We start from the raw sequence: 17,927 nt of genomic DNA, 5'->3' as shown, positions 1-17,927 counted from the left end.
GGTTTGTATCCCGGTAAATAGTTCTGGTCGTAAAGAACCGGTTGATTTGCTACCGTAATTTCTGGTTTGGAATATGAGGAAATGAACTGCGGTCTGGCTCTCCCAGCTTGCACGCGGTTTGATTGGCTAGCGCTTGAACTGTCAGATTTGCATAAACGGGATTTGATTGGCTGACGCTGGCTACTCCGGCGTCTCCGGACCGCTATGCTACCCACAATTCAGTTCGGCGAAAAGCGAGGCAACGTGACTTCACCCCATTCAAAGTGAATGGGCAGACGCGTTGGAAACCGTTTTTGAAGCTGTCGAAGCTGTAGTGTGGACGGGACGTAACCGTCCTGATTAGAAAAAACGTGTATTTTTATTTTAACCTCATATTAGTCATGGACGCATCCCTGAACTTGGTAGGAAACTTGTCTCTATATACAACAGTCGTGTCATGACAGTGATTCACAAAAGCAATGGTTTAATAGTAAAACTACGTTGGTGACATTTTTAATGACAATCGAAACACAAATATTCAACGATTTTTTTTTCTTTTTTTTTCTACACCCTGATAGCACATCAGACTTTTTTTTTCCTTCCTGGACTTTGTTAAAAAATTAGCGATCAATTCCAACAGATACATAAACTGAAGTGATTGTATCAAAAAAGCTGTGTAATATGAACTAACTTAATGGGTAACTGTATTGCCTTTCTACTGTACTTACAGACTAAAACCAGAGCAGTAAAAAGAAACACGAGGACTTCACAATAAATAGGAAAATACATTTTGCCTGGCAAAAAAACCATAACCACTTCTTCGCTCCATTCAAATATTTGACTGTACACCCATGTTGGCTGCTACAATTGAATTAGGTGACATATTAAAATCAAAACACATTAATCGGTCATTAAATCGGCCCTATCCCAACACTAAAAGATATGTGCTGCTTTAAATGTTCTAATTCTCAACAAGGGTCAGCTTTTAAACAGGGAGGGTTGAGTCGTCAAAGTCCCGCCCTGCGCCCTTGGCGACCATCTCCTAGCAACAACATCGTTCTTGTTTTTTTCCGTTAGCATGGTGGTGATGCGTTACTTCCAGGTCTTCCTCGAAAACATCTTCCATTTTGACGTGAGATATAATCATGATACATGTCGGGGGGTTATGTGATGTTTTCCTGAACACAAAAAAAAGTCTGTAAACTTTTTAAGGATCCCGCTGTGCTTCATTGCCATTCAAGCTGTGTACTGATTGTGTAGTGTGTGTGTGTGTGTGTGTGTGTGTGTGTGTGTGGTTTTGAGATCATATGTGTGCTTGTCTTTAATATCAGTATACTGTGAGTAGTAGCAAGGCGAAAGGGTACGCATCTTTCACCTCAGGGTGCCTTGACCATCAGCACGCAGCAGAAAGTCATGAATCACTCTGGTTGGCAAGTCAAAAAACATCGAAGGCTTCAACATGGAAGTCCCTTCCTCTCTCTTTTCACATAGAGAGATTGTCAGTGTTCTTTTTTGTTTAAAAAAGTGCTCCTTTGAGGGGAGGGGTTGCAGGGTAAAGGCGGCCTGTGGTCCAATCAGGACAGTCCATTCCTGGCGGATTCCTCAGCCTGGGCGCTATAAAGACAAGATGGCCGCCAGCAGAATGAGGGCGGCGCTGAGCAGGAGGACTGAAGTCTGGCGTCGGCCCGCAGAGTTCACATCCCGTCGAGCCGCCTCTGGAGACTCGTGACCGATGCCGTCTGAGGGGAACGGACAATGAATATAAATAGTTAGCTTAGCACGAAACACTTCCTTTGATCAACATCCTCTTATACATGTGCGGAATAAGTATGTGTTCAAAATGTCTTAGCTGAGTAATGTTGTTACTGTTTCAAAAATATTATATAGATGATACCTAATAAATGAAAATACATTAAATGTATTAAAATCTATTAAGTAAATACTTGCATTAATGAATGATCGCAATATTTTTGAGTTTTTTAAAATATATTATATATTATAATAGGGTTAGTCAGGTTTTTTTAAGGATCTAAACTGAATCCTCAATTTGTGTACAATCAAATATAAACTATAGTAACTATATTTCCCTCTAATTCCCAATGCATGACTTCAACCTCAATGTCTGAAGGAAGTGTGTAAGTGTGCAATGTCTTGAATCATGATTAAATGAAAGCAAAACTAAGGAATATTATTCACACACACACATACACACACACACACACACACACACACACACACACACACACACACACACACACACACACACACACACACACACACACACACACACACACACACACAGAGAGTACTATATATTGTACACCAACCTCTGGGTTCTAGGGAGTTGTGACTGTTGTCGTCAAAGTCGACCCCTTCCTGAACGGTCCCGGGTTCTTTCACACAATTGTCTTTGGAAAACAAAGAGGAGAGAGGAAAGATTAGAGAAGTCCAAACGTCACTAGTCTAATGCCTGATCCCAAGGTGGTGGAGGACTGAAAAGCAGAGAAGACTCAACGATCTGAGACTCACTCTGAGGCCGGACGAAGACTTTGAGGCGAAGGCAGCTCCGTCTTCCTTTCTCGTCAGTGATGGAGGCTGTGGAGACATTAGACAGTCAGAAACAAACAACTCTGAACACGTGACTCTAACATTTCAAACTTCCTTGATCTCATCTAGGGTTTTGTGTTTATGGTTTGAATGGCAGTTTTATACAAAACACACATCATTGAGAAAACAGTTTTAGTGTACAAACCTTTAAATGAAACTACAGCAGCATTGCACCCTCTAACCTTTAGTACATTTCCATCACACAATACATTTCATTTAGCTGACGCTTTTATCCAAAGCATTCAAAAACCATGCATAAAACCATGTCAAAAAAGCAAGAAGGTACATTAGCTGTCAATAAACCAAAGCCTTCTAAATGCTCCTGCATTAGCATTAAAAAAGCTTCAGTAGTACATTCAGAATGTTTTATTAGTAGGTGCAAAAGGCTACTTTATTTTTAGATTGTACCATCCAAGGCTTCAGCTACTTTGTTCAATAAAAAAAGGGTCTTGAGAAAAATGTGTTTATATTTGTCAAGGTAAGGGGAAAAAAAGTGTATTGGTATAAATACCGAAACTCAGAATTGACACCAATGGGGCCAGACCAAGCCATATAAGCCAAGTCCATATAAAAGATAACCAACAAACTATATTTAGTACATTTCACCTCAAACTAACCCTTAATTGGCCTAATTTGACAACTTTCAAAGTCTTCTTTCATTCAACCACAATATTTTCATGGCATGGAATGTCTTGACTCAACCCAATCTTTTTGGTTTTCCGTTATCAAGAGTTGTGGATGATGATACCAGGCACCAAGCAAACTAATCAAATGACCAAGGCGAACTGAATGTCTAGTCTGATTGCAGCTTACGTTTTGTGGTCCATCTGCAAAACCATTCAATATTCCCCATTTACATTCCATTCACAACTTCACCTGAGACCTCTTCACTCTAACACCTACCGTCCTAGAAACGAACAATCAGACAAGGTCAATTGTTTCACTCGAGCTATTCCACAAATATCTCCTTTAAATACAGTCTGAAGAGCCTTATATCACCTCCTGAATCCCCCTCTCATCCTGCCTTTCAGCTCCATATTTTACACTATCAAACATCTCAATGTCACCCTCATATTCCCAGGTGTAATTTGACCAGGGGCGGTTACTTCTGCAGGTGAGTGGCATGCTGTGTTATGCCCACCTGCAAAATCGAATTTTCTCTGTTTCCTGCAGTGATTAAAACATTTTTGTGCTGTGATTGTTTTGCAGAGCTAACAAAACTAATTAGTTTTCAACCAGTGCAGGGGACTGAGTCGCCAACCGAGCGCTGAGGGTGTCTCCAGCTGTGACGAATGACTTCAACTTCTGTCTGAACATTTTTACGTTATGCCTGACCTTATGTTCATCCCAATATAGATTTTTCCTTTTTTGTTTTTCAGACTTTTCCTCTTGGGCCACAGCACTTCTGACCCCTGTCATTTCCTGCTGCCTGCAGAGTCTCTCAAATTGCTCTTAATCTCGCCACAAACACAACCTGGAGGGTGTTCCTGACTGTGTGTTTTGGTGCATGTATGTATTGTAGTTGTGGTTGCATTTGAGCAAAGACTAGCCGTAGTTTGTCCACAGACACCCATCTATCCCTCCTCCGTGTGATGGATTCTTTCCGTGCGGTGAATCCTGATAAAAGTAAACCATGTCAGAGTTTCCACTGTCGCCCATGACTCTCATGTCTCTTATTTCAAAAGCCACTTTATCAGATGCCATGCGGCCGCTGCAAGAGATAAAAATCATCTTTAAGACCTCACCATGAGAGCGGGATTGGAAATGAAGCAGCAGAGGGAGGAAATAAACGAGAGAATCAGTGTCAATCTCGCTGCTTCTGTCTGTGTCAGCGGGTATCCAGTAACTTACCTCACACTCACTGTCTCAGTTTCTGTGTCTGAACTCCACTGGCCAGAAGCCCCGTCTTTGTCTCCCTCTACGCCTCTCATGCTACTTCTCTTTCCACGACTGTTGTTATCTCCTTCTGACTTACTTTAACTGCTGTATAAAGTCTAATCTTGCACAAAGAAACTATTGTCCCAGGCTCTTATCCAAGACGTTTCATTTATTTATAAGTGGATTATTATGGTTTCAACTAACAATGATTATGGCTGTCAAATAATCTCTTAATCAATTATAGATTAAAGGATTGATCAATTACTCCATTAAATGTAAACAAAAAAGCAGTGGCATGTACTGGGGATTTGTCCCCTAGCGAAGGGCAAGGGGTTCGAATCCTGCATGTCACTTAAATAAAGGCACTGGTTGCACAAAAAAGCATTTAAAGTAAAGTCAAAAAAAGTAAAATATGTCCATCAAAAGTTCAAGTAAACGTCTTCTAATTGCCTTCTTCGTTCAACTGATGGTTTATAAACCAAACTCAATACTTTTACAATGATATCAAATAGAAATGTATCAATTTGTAACATTTCAGAAAGGAGTAAAATCTTTATTTTGGATTGAAAAATGACTTTTCTTGAGGGGTTCATCTTTTGGTGACACATTTAGTTTTGATAGATATTTCTATAGGCCTGTAGCCAACAGCCTGAGAAAGTTTGTGTTGTTTTTAAATCACAGTAATTAAATCAGTGAGCAGGATATATTAAGGTCCCTATAGCAACCATAGATGTATCCCGCTACAATGTAATTAACCCAGACCTAAAACAGACTGACTGTATGTGTTAACTTAAATGTCAACATATTGAAATCAATGTTAACAGCCGCTGTGACAAACTGTTCCAATTATGTCTATGAATAGCTTATTGCTCTAACGCCTAAATACAAGCAGAGGTTTGTGTGTTAAGTCCTGCTATGCACCATTAAGTTATCCTTGACAGAAACACAGTATTGTATGTCATGATTCAAGACTTCGCTCTCGGTGCAACAGGTACATTTTCTGGCCAATCAGCATGGGACAAGAAGTAAGATTTAGACCCCAGTAGCCTTTGCAGAGTCTTTTCTGCGTACAGAGACGTAACGTATTATGACATACAGTAACAGTAGCTGCAGTTGTTTTTTGTAGATGTTAGAAAGGCCAAAAACAATTTCAATAAAAGGCAGCTGCTCTTGTTTTCCTTTGGAAAGCCACCATGGTATAAGCAGGATAATGCACCCTGGGGTGTCAGATATCGGGGACCTCGTCATGCATTATCTCTTATGGACATATTGTTATTGCTTTGATCTAGCTTTCTTAATGTGAAGACTGACAGTAGCACATGTGTTCAACCCTTTTGTGAAAGGACATTTTGAATTTATTTTCCTGGAAATCTGAAAAAACTTCAAGAGATTGTCAAACTGTTTAGCTGAGTTGTTTTGGTTTTTATCAAAGTATGCAGTATTGAGATACATGGCACTACTTTTTTTTATTTTTTTTAATAAATCATTATATTTTCTTTTTAAGGACAAATGGCTGCATCCCAGAAACTAAAAGGAGCATATTTAAATATTTGGTTTTAGAAGCTTTTGGAAGTTAAATATCTAAGATATGCACACATATGCAAAGTAAATGTACTGTATATGGAAACACATTTAATAAATTAAATCGAAAATAAATAATTTGTATAATTTGTTTACAGATTTTCTTAATATTTTTCTAAAGTTTCGACTGGAAAGTCAGATTTTTCACGTCACTACAAAAATCTAAGTGCTCTGCTTTTCTATTTCTCACCCTTTTAATCTTTTTCTGGCTTTGTGTCACACTGTCTTTTTCCCTCATCTCACTTTCTCATCCCCCCCTGTACCACCATCCCTTCCTAAATGCAGACACACAATTACCCAACTGTCTCTCTTCCTTTCTCTCATGTCTGCCGCTGAGGTCAGAGACTGGCTTTTCTATCCTCGAGCAACACAGCCGTGCTTCACCGGGGACTGTAACCCCATCTCCGCCTGCAACTCTAAACCCGGGTCATCCCGCCGCCCCCGCGTCGCCCTGACAACGGTAAAACTCCCGGTCACACGCTCAGACACATGTTACACGTTCGGTCAGGTGATGCATGACTGGTGATATTCGCACGTTCGGTACTGGCAGTACATGATCACAGAGAGCGGCTGGCGTGCCTGAGGAAGGCCTGGCTTTGGTGTGACTGTGAGCTGAATTAGACAGATCCTGAATTAAATTCTGTCGGATCAGATGTTTTTCTTCCGATGATCGGTTTATCTTAGGGAACAAAGCCCTTTGTCTCCGCTTCAGCCGCGAGAAGCTGAAGGGAAAGTGGCCGGGGAGCAGTGCTGGCGGGGTTCATGTCATTATCGATGTAGATCTGCACTGGCTGTACGGAGCGGGGCCGGGCGTTTGAAGCACGAGGGCTTTACAGGGAGACAGTCCTCTCTCTCACACAGGGAGAGCCAGACTCTCAACTGTCTCCTCTGAAAATTGGATTTCTATCCCCTGAGATTAGGATCAGGCTTTCCCCGCTCCACCGAGGCTCTATTAGAAAAACATGCCGCCCTCTGACGGCCACGAGAAGCTCGCAGCGGAGACCTCGCCGTCATCCTGGTGACCTTTCACCTCCTAGGACCAGCCGCAGGACTGATCCCACACCGGGGTGGCTTTCCTCCGGGTGTTTGTCTGTCTACCGAGGCCCTCAGCCAACTGCAGGTGTCATCTTTTTGACGTGGCCCCCCCTCGCTCCTCTCTTTCCCTCCCTGCCTGCGGCGGACCATGATCACCATAGAGGACAAAGGAGTGTCTGTCTTCACTGACACAAGCACACATGAAACCCCCTCCAATGTGTCATTTACATGCCCACTTAACAGATTCCAAAACCATACGATACAACTCTGCTTTTGTCGGGCTTTGTTAGTGGAGGAGACAGTGGACGTGTGATTTGACACTTTACTGTAACACAAACAGCATTTCCGGATGTGTATGATGCTGCCGGGAATAAATGGATGGAAAAGAAACCAAATGGAAAATTTGCTTTTCATGTGTGACCAAAATAAAATTCAAAGCTCAAAGAAAGACTCATTGGGAAAGTATTTGAGCGATTAAATGATACACTGTAAGCAATCACAAAATCAAGAAAGAAGAAAAATGTTGCTGTCAAGGTTGTTTTTTTCTAAATGATTTGTAAATGAATGCTTTCTGTCTAATCCAGGGCCTTTGCTAACCTTTACCAGCTTGTGAGAGTTTTGCAACAAAGGGATATATTTTAGACACAAGCATGGCACTCTGACCAGCCGATATACTTATATAGCCTTATTGAGTTATTTATTTAAATGAGTTATACTGATGAGTTATACTCAGGACAATGGAGACAAAACAATTCACAAAATGTTTACTTGCCTGTCAAATACATATGGTCTGTCAATCACAGGTGCTTGGCATCCAATGCTTACAGTAACATTAAAACTAATTAATTTAACGCTAGAACATCTGATTACCTGACATCGTCATATTGTCTTAATATTTTTCGTTATACATTTTCTTGAATCTAAAGATATTCATACAGCTCTTTACTTTTTTCTATATAACATTACACAGTGTAACTCTTACTACTACTAGAGATACACATCTGCTTTAAAGTAGTAGTGTATTTACCTAATGTCTGCCACATAAATCAACAGTTTAACCCAGAGGGATCAAGTGTTTCTACGTGGATCAAAAGGATACTTTCAAATGGGAATTCATTGGTATACCTAATTCTGGAAGCTTCTATTCGTTGTAGAATCTGAATACAAACATGGGCTTTATGTGAATTGTTGTAACCATAAGGCCTTCATATCTCTCCGGAGGTTTCTTTGTCTTTTGTTATATGGCTTTCTATTCTCAGATCCCCTGTTCTCAGAGGGAACATTAGTGTCTTCAGTGAACAAGGATCTGATGGATGAGTCATGATGTGAGTCAGCGAGAGATGGTCCATATGGCCACAAACTGCTTGAGGCCATATGAACTGTCTCTCCGCCTTTTCTTTCTGGAAGATCAATCATGATCTAAACCCGCAAGAACATTGTATTCACTCAATATTACATCAGCCGGAGCCAACTTAACAAATCAAGCCGGATTAGGAAATCTATGACTGTTCTTATCAACATCCAAAGAGTTGCGACAACGTCAACAATTCTCTGGCAGAAGACAACTACCCCAAACAATACCGTCACGTGTTTGCAATGGAGACAAGGAGACTAGCCAATAGACACAGAAATCAAGCAGACACAGCTAGTGAAGGGTAATACATCATCACACAAAATACTGTAACCAAAATACAGCTTTTGATTTAGGTCTCATGACGACAATCACTTTAATGATCGTGTGATCCCAGATGCTCGTTTGTAGCACCGTCCAAGATCAGTGAGATCAAGTGTTGAATGACATGAGGAGGAGGAGGAGGAGGAGGAGGAGGAGGAAGAATTCTCCCGTGGGTGGTATTTTATCATCAACAACAATAGAAAATTATAGTGAAAAATCTTCCTTGAGATTTTAAACTCTAGCGGGCTTCAATGCAATCCTACAGAACTCAATTTGAGGTATTACTGGAGGTCACTAAAGGGAGAGATAATGCTCCAAAGATACCACATTCTGATTTGCATTAAATAAAAAACATCTCCTGGGTCTAAAAGTCAGGCTGAAAAGTTACTCCAAAACAAGACACTTTGTTCAAACTTCCCCTATCCAGTCACCGGTATCTTTGGATTCTCAAACTTTATTTTGTACTTTGTTTTTGTGCCAAGGCTGTACTCCCCTTTCTCTTCCCATTACACAGTTCTTAGGACCACTGTGGGCTAAATACCCCAAAATCTACCATGGAGAGCACTGTATCTCCTTTAGTCCTTCTTTTCTGCCCCTGCAGGGCATTGACTTCACTTATAAAAACATGACTTCCCAGCTGTTTGTTTTCCTCGCTCTTCTCACGAGGAAGAGAAAGCTGAGCTCAGCCGGTCGGTAAAAAAAGACACTTCAGGCGAGACCTCAACACAAGATATGTTTTGCTCCCTCCGGCTTGTATTTTGCCTTGGCCTCTCATTCCAAGCACTTGCAAAACAAAACCAGAACTTTGTTGCTGTGTCTTTGCAAGATTCTAAGATGAGAAATGTATTGATTTTCTGACATAACTTCTAGTTAAACGGCTGGATGTCATTACAGTATATACATCTTTATTCGCTAGTGCTGATACCAGATCAGTCCTAATACCACAACTTTTTACCCTGCTTTGAGAAAACTAAACTTATTTCTTTAGCCAAAAGGTTAAAATATCTGACATCATATTCTTTAGCAACTTTGAGTAGACACGTATTTGATACTCTATATGCATTTCAATCAGTACCGAAGGCACAATCCTTTCTGCAAATAACACAAAGAGGTAAGACCATACTCACAGATATAGTAGTACTCTCTGCCGGGGCGAAATTCAAAGCCCAAAGAGAAGGGGGTGAAGAGCTGGAACTTCTCTGAGAACTTCAGCGGCCCGTTGGGCGACAGAGGCCGGTTGCACTCCCAGCGTTTGAAGCCCTTGGCGGTGTGGTCGCAGGAGCTGTAGCCGTCATAGTTCACCATGTAGAGGACGTAGCGCTCGGCTCGATCGTCAGACACTGGGACGATGTAGTGTGGACAGTAGACGTCCAGGTAGTCGTTGATGCAGACGTCAATGTGGTAATCACCCCGGTAAAACCTTTAGGAGAAAGACAGAAAGAAAGGAATTTGAATATGTTGTTGTGCAGAAAAACATCAGATCTGAGTGAAAAAAGTCCCACAAGTCTTCTTCAGTTAAGAACAAGTCAGTTGGAAGTCTTTCAGGTCTGTAAGCGCCGATAATATTACACATTAAATGTTTTTCCTACAAAGCTGTACATTTACAGGTAACACCTTTTTTGGTTTTTAAGTTAAGTATGACAAGTCTGATGTAAATGAAGTCTAAAGTCCTTATTTGAGGTATTCTATGAAGTTTTTGACCACTAGTACCGCTGCGGAGCGTTTTCATGTGTGGGTGCCCTTTTCGTTTCACACATATCAACACATGCGTTATGCAATACCCTTTCCTGCCAACGGCTTCAATTTATTCCATTGATTTACTGCTAGAAACTCGTGCAGAAAAAAGGCAAGAGATTACATGTATGTAGACAGATCAAAAAATCATCTTATCTCATTAACATTTGTTGGCCCTTAAGAACACACACACACACACACACACACACACACACACACACACACACACACACACACACACACACACACACACACACACACACACACACACACACAATGTGCCTTTCTTTTAAGTCTAATCTTAAAGGCACATCAAGGAAAAACATAATAAGAAACATACGGGCACTTGTGCTTACAGGACTCAATTTGATTGTGGTTATAATACACAGAGTGGGCAGTTTTCTGAATGTCAGCAATAATACTAACATGATACATCTATAATGGGAGGGTGATTGTTCTACATGTTTATTGTTTATCTATGCAAGACAATCCCCACAATACCATCATAAAACACCTGCTCGTGACCCTTTTTAATGATTTATTTACCCAATGGAAATATGCTGAGCATGCATGCTTTCTGCTGCAGCCTGCATTGTGTTTTCTAACATCCAGATCCCTTGATACAGCGCTTTGCTTAAGGGTACATTGACAGCAGCTGCTTAAGTGGGAGGCTAGTTACTCATTGATTTGTATGGGGAGTTTCTCGCCATTACGCTCCACAACGACGCGTTCTCCAAAGACTTGTGAGTGCTCAACGAGATGATACTCAGGGTATCTTAGCGAGGCCACAGCTGAGACAAAATGTCCCATATGTGAAATGGTGTGAAAGACGCGTCCGGGCTACGGCTCTGGTTTTTGTTTTCATCTTCTTATTATACACACATGCATTTCCAAACATTTGGACTACTTATGTTGCAAATGTATTATCTTTTCACACGGCATCTATTGCACGTCTGTCCGTCCTGGGAGAGGGATCCCTCCTCTGTTGCTCTCCCTGAGGTTTCTCCCATGTTCCCCTTTAAACTGTGGGATTTTCTCCGGAAGTGTTTCCTTGTACGATGTGAGGGTCCAAGGACATGAGGGTCCAAGGACAGAGGGTGTCGTATTGTCATACTGATATTCTGTACAAACTGTGAAGTCCACTGAGACAAATGTAACATTTGTAATATTGGGCTATATAAATAAACATTGATTGATTGATTGATTGATTGATCTCATCATGTCACTCATAATCATCCCGAGGCTCCTGTGAGATTCAACAGTCTCCCCTTGCAACACAGAAACCTCTAGCGTGTGTCGTAAGCCATATATCAATGTTAGAGCTCAGCAATGACGATGACTTATGCTGGTGCTGAAATTAAAGTCCCCTTGCGTTACAGGGCTAATCCCCTGGTTAGCATGTGCCTTTAGCAGCTTGAAGAGGATCCCTCTGTAGAATGAGATTTTCATTAGCCCGATATGACAGCTTGATGGAGGAGCCCCTCGTGGAATCTCTGAGTCTGGGAAAATGAGGACTGGTTTCTCAAAGCCTCTCCTCAAAACAGCCCCGAGATTTTTTGCGCCTGGTGTTTACTGTAAAACGATCGGACAGGAGGAGGGAGAGAGAAATGCCAGGTATTCCTGAAGAGAGTGATTGGAAACACATATTCCCATAGGCGCTGTATAACGTTGCATTTGTGAGGCTTTTAGCAGAGACAGATTAGGCCTGGACGGCAGGCCGGGTTGTGTCTCCGTAGCTGCTAATGGCCCACGGTTCGGTATCACTGACATACTGCGGATGTCTTCAATACTCCACCTCTGTTCATTGACATAGTGAGGGCCGTCAAGGGAGCCAGGACGGAGATCGTGGTGGAGCATGCAGACGGATGATGATCCGATACGGGGTGAACTCGCCGAAGCACCGCAGGTTTTTTTTCACCCTGACGTTCCACGGGGGCCTCGATTGCCACAGATCAGATGCTACACCTCGAGTACCTGTCAGCTGATCTGAGACCAGGTGAAATGAGGAGGGAGGGATTGAGACACAGCTGTTGCCTCTGACACATACGCGCTGTGATTCTCGGGAGGCAGCATAAAGGGAGGTGTGTGCGGGGCCGGCTGGGGGTATCATGTTGTCGTTACACATATTGTAAATGTGCTGCAGGATTAGTAGCCGTCCTACTGGGTTTGCATGAGCGGATGTGTGTAGCGGGGTGTCTTATGCCATATTCTAATCTTTTTCTCTCTCTAATTATAGTCTGGTCAGACGCGAAACCAAAGCCCTTGTTTTATCTTCTTTTTCCGCCCCTTCAGCACCAGCTGAGCGCTCCGGCTCCAGGCAGGCACAGCATGGCCTTCCTTAGCCTCTAGTTTCAGAGCTGCTTGCTGTTATTATGACTACCAGGGGTCAACCGGCTCCATGGTATCATGTCCTCAGCCAGGAGCGCTATTGGGTAGCCTGCTTTGTCCTCCCGTGTCTTTTCTAAGCCTCAAATGTTGGCTTCCACCTCACGACTGTCAGCGGCTGTCAATCAAACCTGACCCAGGAGTACCGGACGAGATTAGTTGGGATTAAGAAGAGTTTGTAACTAAAGCCTTTGTTAGGGAAATAAGTTTAGGGAAGTGATGATAACCATGGTCAGATACTTGTATTCAGATACATCCTGATTGTGTCTGACAGCGTTTAATCCAGGCATCAACACGCATCTCAAATCAGTCTCCAGTGACCACCGCTCATCGGATTTCACTTCTGCACTCAATAGAAATATAAACATGGTTCGGAGCAGAACAGATCAGCAAACACTTAGGCTTCAAGCAGTTAGGCTTTTACAGTCTACACCTTTTGTAAGGTTCATAATGAATTGTTTTTGACGCAAATAGAATTCAGTTTCCCAAAAAAAATCAACATTGGATACATGGATCTATGTTGCTACCATTTCCAGGTACAGTAAGTGAGGCAATAAGAATAACATAACAAGAAAAAATAGCAAATATTAACGATTAAGATAAGATCAGGCAGGGTTTGAGTTTCTATTTTATTTCGGGAAAAAAGGACTGTGGTGAAGAACAGGAGCTATGAAGATTTGTACGTCACGTTCAAGAATAGATCATGAAATATATCAGTTATTACCGCACTTGGACATTTTGAAGCTTTTACGTGTAACCCTAACGCGAATAAATACGACAACAATGGTTGACCATTGTTTAGTTTGTTTAATAGTCACTGCAATATCTTTTTACTTCCATGTCCATTTGTTACGACTATCTTGCTTAACATAATATATGAACAACATACTTCTTTTTTGCCACAGGGCTTATTTGTGGAGGGAAACAGCGTGGGACAAGAAGGAGTAAATGAGGCGTAACATGACTAAAGAAAAAAAACAATACAAATATTTCTCAGCCACCTGTGGCTGGGGGTTAAGTCTACGGCTGTCTCCTTTTAAAACCAAAGCATCCCTGAGTATCTGCAAATGTAGTTTGGGCTATCAGTTTCACATTCTTTCCTTGGATATTTATTATCCCTCTCGATGTATGATGGCTCCACCAGAGATGGATTTGGATGGCAGTTCTGAAGAGGGTCAAATGTGGCCAAACATATGCGGCAAAGAGACATCCTAAATCTTAAATATGGACTGTAGGTGTTTGTTACAAAGGATGATAAAACGCGTAGTGAGAGCGGAGATGATCCAGATGTTTGCCACATGGAGGCCATAAGGGCTGGAATATTGATAAGACCATAAACACACAGCCTGAGTCAAGATGTTCTGGAATAAGATGACATTTCAGCTCTGGATGTTTAATGGTTTTGCCTTTTGAGGGCCAGAGACTTTCTCCTACTGATCTCTATCTATATAAGACTTGACTAGACCTGACTGAAGTGAGAAACTATTTATCTACCAAGCTATAAACCGTTAGTACTCCTAATTTTCATCAAGGTTTCTTTATTCATTCCTAGCCAGATTTATTCATCAGTTTTTCTAAATGGCCTTGTTGTTACAGGCTCCTTAGCAAGTCATTAAGCCTTCACGGGCAATTTCAACATTTGTATTCTTCATAGCAGCAGGACGCGCTCAAGGCTGATTGACAGTTCGGGGGTTTTGAAAACAGGAAGACCACAAAAACAAAACAAGAGCATACTCCAGCAGTTAAAATGTGTCATGAGCCGTTACCAAAATAAAAGCACCTTAATCCCGAATCCATTTGTCGCGGGGATAAATTATTCCTGATTGGCTCAATTACTCACGGCCAGTTGGAGGGGCTTATCAATCAATCAGTAACTGGATCTCTTAACAAAGCACACATTTAGGGATAATCCCTCTTTTCACTGAGCTCCCCTCCTCTTGTTTACTTTCTTTATCCCCTTCTGTTGTGTTGTTGTCGCTCTGTGGCCTGGCACAGGTAAGGGACAGGGGGAGGTAGTATAGGGGGAAACACACAAAGTGGAAAAAGACAGATAATAGGAAGGAGAGAAGAGAAGGGAGGGCTGCTGTTGGTTGAATTATAGGGGAGAGAATGAAGACGAGAAGAATGAAGAAGACAAGAGAGTGTAAGAAAGTAAAAGCTAGTAGAGGAAAGTAGGTGAAAGAAAGGAAGTGAAAGAAAGGACCTATGGCTGAAAGTCTCCTTTCGAATTTCCTACTAAAATGTTAGTTTTCAACAAGTGCTTATCTACTCTTCAACTACATAAACTGTCCTTTGTCTTAGTTTGCTGTACATTAAACTTAAGAAAATAAGTCTAAAGGGTTAAATGTTCTCTTTGCATTGTCCGGAACATATTTGAATTCTTTATGTATGAACTATTTAATTTGTTTTCATGAAAGAGAAAAACTAAACTAAAGAAATACTGCACATGTCTGCTGGACTTTGATCAGGAACGTGATGATATGCATCATATTTAGCTTCAAGAAACGTTTCTTTCAATCTGTTTTGCTTTTTAAAATGGTCCTAAAAAGAGATAGTTGCAAATATTTACTAGGTTTAAAACTGTTAACCAAATCTCTAGAAAAAAGGATTAGAGCTCAGTTTTCTTTGAGGTAGCCACGGCCCTGAATAATATGGAGATGTAAAGGGGGGGAAGGTATAGCTGAAGAAAAGTTAGCTGAGTTAGCTATAAACCTGTGGTCCTTTCAAAGAAAATAAAACAAATAGAAAATAGAGAACTGGAGCCAAATGAATAGAAAGTGGGGACAAAAGTAAAAAATAAGTAGAGAGTAGAAAAGTAGTAAAAGCAAGAAAATAATGTGAAAGTCAAACTGGTGTATGGGATAGAAAAGAGAGAACCAGCGGAAAGAAGGGGGTTGTCAGGGAAAAGAGGAGGGAAGAGAAGAGAGATTGGAAGGAAGGAGAAAGGAAGCATGTGGGTGAAGGAGAGGAAACAAGAGCACAAGATACAAGGAGGGAATGACAGAAAAAGAGAACATTCATAGGAAGACAATGAAGAACAAAACAAGATTGAGTGTCACAGAGCAGATAGGAGAAGTGAGAAAAGTAGCAAAAAATGACACGGAAGAAGAGGAATGCAGAGGGCAGAGGAAAGTAAAAGGGAGGAGGAGGAGAGGATAAAGCCCTCCTGTTGTTTTCCTTATGAACACTGTTGGGTCAGACAAGGGGCAGCTTCCCAGGGTTATTTCACAAAGACGGAAAAGAGGAGATGCTTTCAGCCCACAGAAACACACTGTCTTAAAACACACACACACACACACACACACACACACACACACACACACACACACACACACACACACACACACACACACACACACACACACACACACACACACACACACAGACACACACACACACGCTTGTGTCTGCACTGAAGGACACAAACCACAGACCTCACGCTGCTTCTATATCAAGTCCTTCAATTTACTCCTCCACAAACCCATGTGCACTAACTGCCCTTTTACACAACATTGAGGGTGTAGTTCCTTAAAACAGCCTCTAGGGGGGCACTCTTTAGGGGGCCAACAGGGGTGATCATCAGGCCTGTGATGTCACCAAATGGGGTCTGTCCATCCTGTTGCCCTCGGGGTTGGGAGGTCTCCATCACCCTCCCTCCACCTGTCCCATCATTCATAGCTTTCCGCCGCTGGGAAGTTTAAGCCATTATTATTTAGTTGGCTAATTACATACACACATCTGTCCGTGGACTCACAAATACACACATTTAAACACATAATGTGTCTGCCAGGGGGCTCGGTAAGACTGGGCGTTGACAGCGGAGGGATGGGGAAAACGGAGCCTGTTGTAGAGTAAAGACAGTTCTGTTTCTGGGGTTCTTTTTTCTGCTGGGAACAAATCCAGGGGAGGTGAATAATTGACCTCAGATTGGAAACACATTGCTGCTGGTGGGAAGGCACCTCGGATGGTTGAAAAATGAAACTGGGGCTTGAGAGAGGAAGCGGGATGACGCTCTTGTTTATGATCCTGGTGGTCCTGACTGTGCCAATCGCTAACTCGTCCTTCGGTGCAGCTGCAGACCCGCTGTGTGCCAGGCTAAGTGAGTCCATGCACACAGAGAACGCCTTATGCATAGCTTCATGTAGTCTCTCGCAAATCAGCCCCTGTTGCCTTGGTGTATTGTGTGCTAGTACAGGCTGTGAGGAAAACTGGAAGCGGACAAAAGAAGACTTTCTTCAATCACCGTACTTCGAAAAATATAGCAATGTTTTCTACAAAGACATTTCCGAACGTTAAATGTTTTTTCCGAAAACAAGCACTGAGGTAAGGCTTTAGTTTATGGGTCCATCATTTGGTTGCCGAACATGTTTCTTGGGGGAAAGTGCAGCGCAGTGCAGATAAAAGAAAAGAGGAAGTAGAAGAAAAGCCCCATATAAAAAAAGTACTCAAGAGATTTCGTTTTGGAAAAAGTGTGTCCGAGTTTAATTGTACCCTGAACAAATGTTGTATATGCGGCCGAACAAAACTGGTTTTATTTTTCTGCAAAGGTTTCTCACACTGAGTACTTAAACAGTTGTCCAGTCATTCATATTGATGACATAAACGCTAGGGCCCAAAAGCAAAGCGTGAAAAGAAACAAACAACTTGCTTATTATTAAATATCTGAGATGTTGTTTCCCATTAACCTAGTATTATCAGCTGACCATTGTGTCTACTCCCTCAATAACATCTATCAGACTCTGAGATCTGAGTGACGTGACCCTTTAAGATGAATATTTTGGACCTGAGGACTGAGTCCGACAAGAGAGTCTTCCTCTGCCTAACATGGATGAGGCAGGTTAATTACTCGCAACGCTATTCTGGTGTCAAAAAGGTCAAAGCAGCAACAGCAGCGGGGTTAGTGTCAGTCAACAACACACACAGACACACACACACACACACACACACACACACACACACACACACACACACACACACACACACACACACACACACACACACACACACACGCACACAAACACACACACTCACGCACAGCAGGGTTCAGTCATTC

At 41.9% G+C, this 17,927-nt stretch overlaps 1 protein-coding gene across 1 annotated transcript; it reads right to left on the bottom strand.

Annotated features, from left to right (window-relative positions):
• Positions 1–446: 446 nt before the first annotated feature.
• LOC104948691 (ephrin-A5b-like) lies at positions 447–16,550 on the bottom strand. The gene is made up of 5 exons (XM_010774912.1): positions 16,381–16,550; positions 9,883–10,175; positions 2,509–2,574; positions 2,307–2,387; positions 447–1,718 (listed from the first exon to the last, which is right to left on the bottom strand). Exons 1-5 carry the CDS (start codon positions 16,548–16,550, stop codon positions 1,594–1,596), a joined length of 735 nt encoding a protein of 244 aa, XP_010773214.1. The 3' UTR covers positions 447–1,593.
• Positions 16,551–17,927: the final 1,377 nt, after the last annotated feature.

This window comes from Notothenia coriiceps, unplaced genomic scaffold, assembly GCF_000735185.1.
Source record: "Notothenia coriiceps isolate Sejong01 unplaced genomic scaffold, NC01 NC01_scaffold00014890, whole genome shotgun sequence".
In the NCBI taxonomy this organism is placed as follows: domain Eukaryota; kingdom Metazoa; phylum Chordata; class Actinopteri; order Perciformes; family Nototheniidae; genus Notothenia; species Notothenia coriiceps.
The sequence above is the reverse complement of the archived record's forward strand: the minus strand, read 5'-3'. Positions and strand labels throughout refer to the sequence as shown.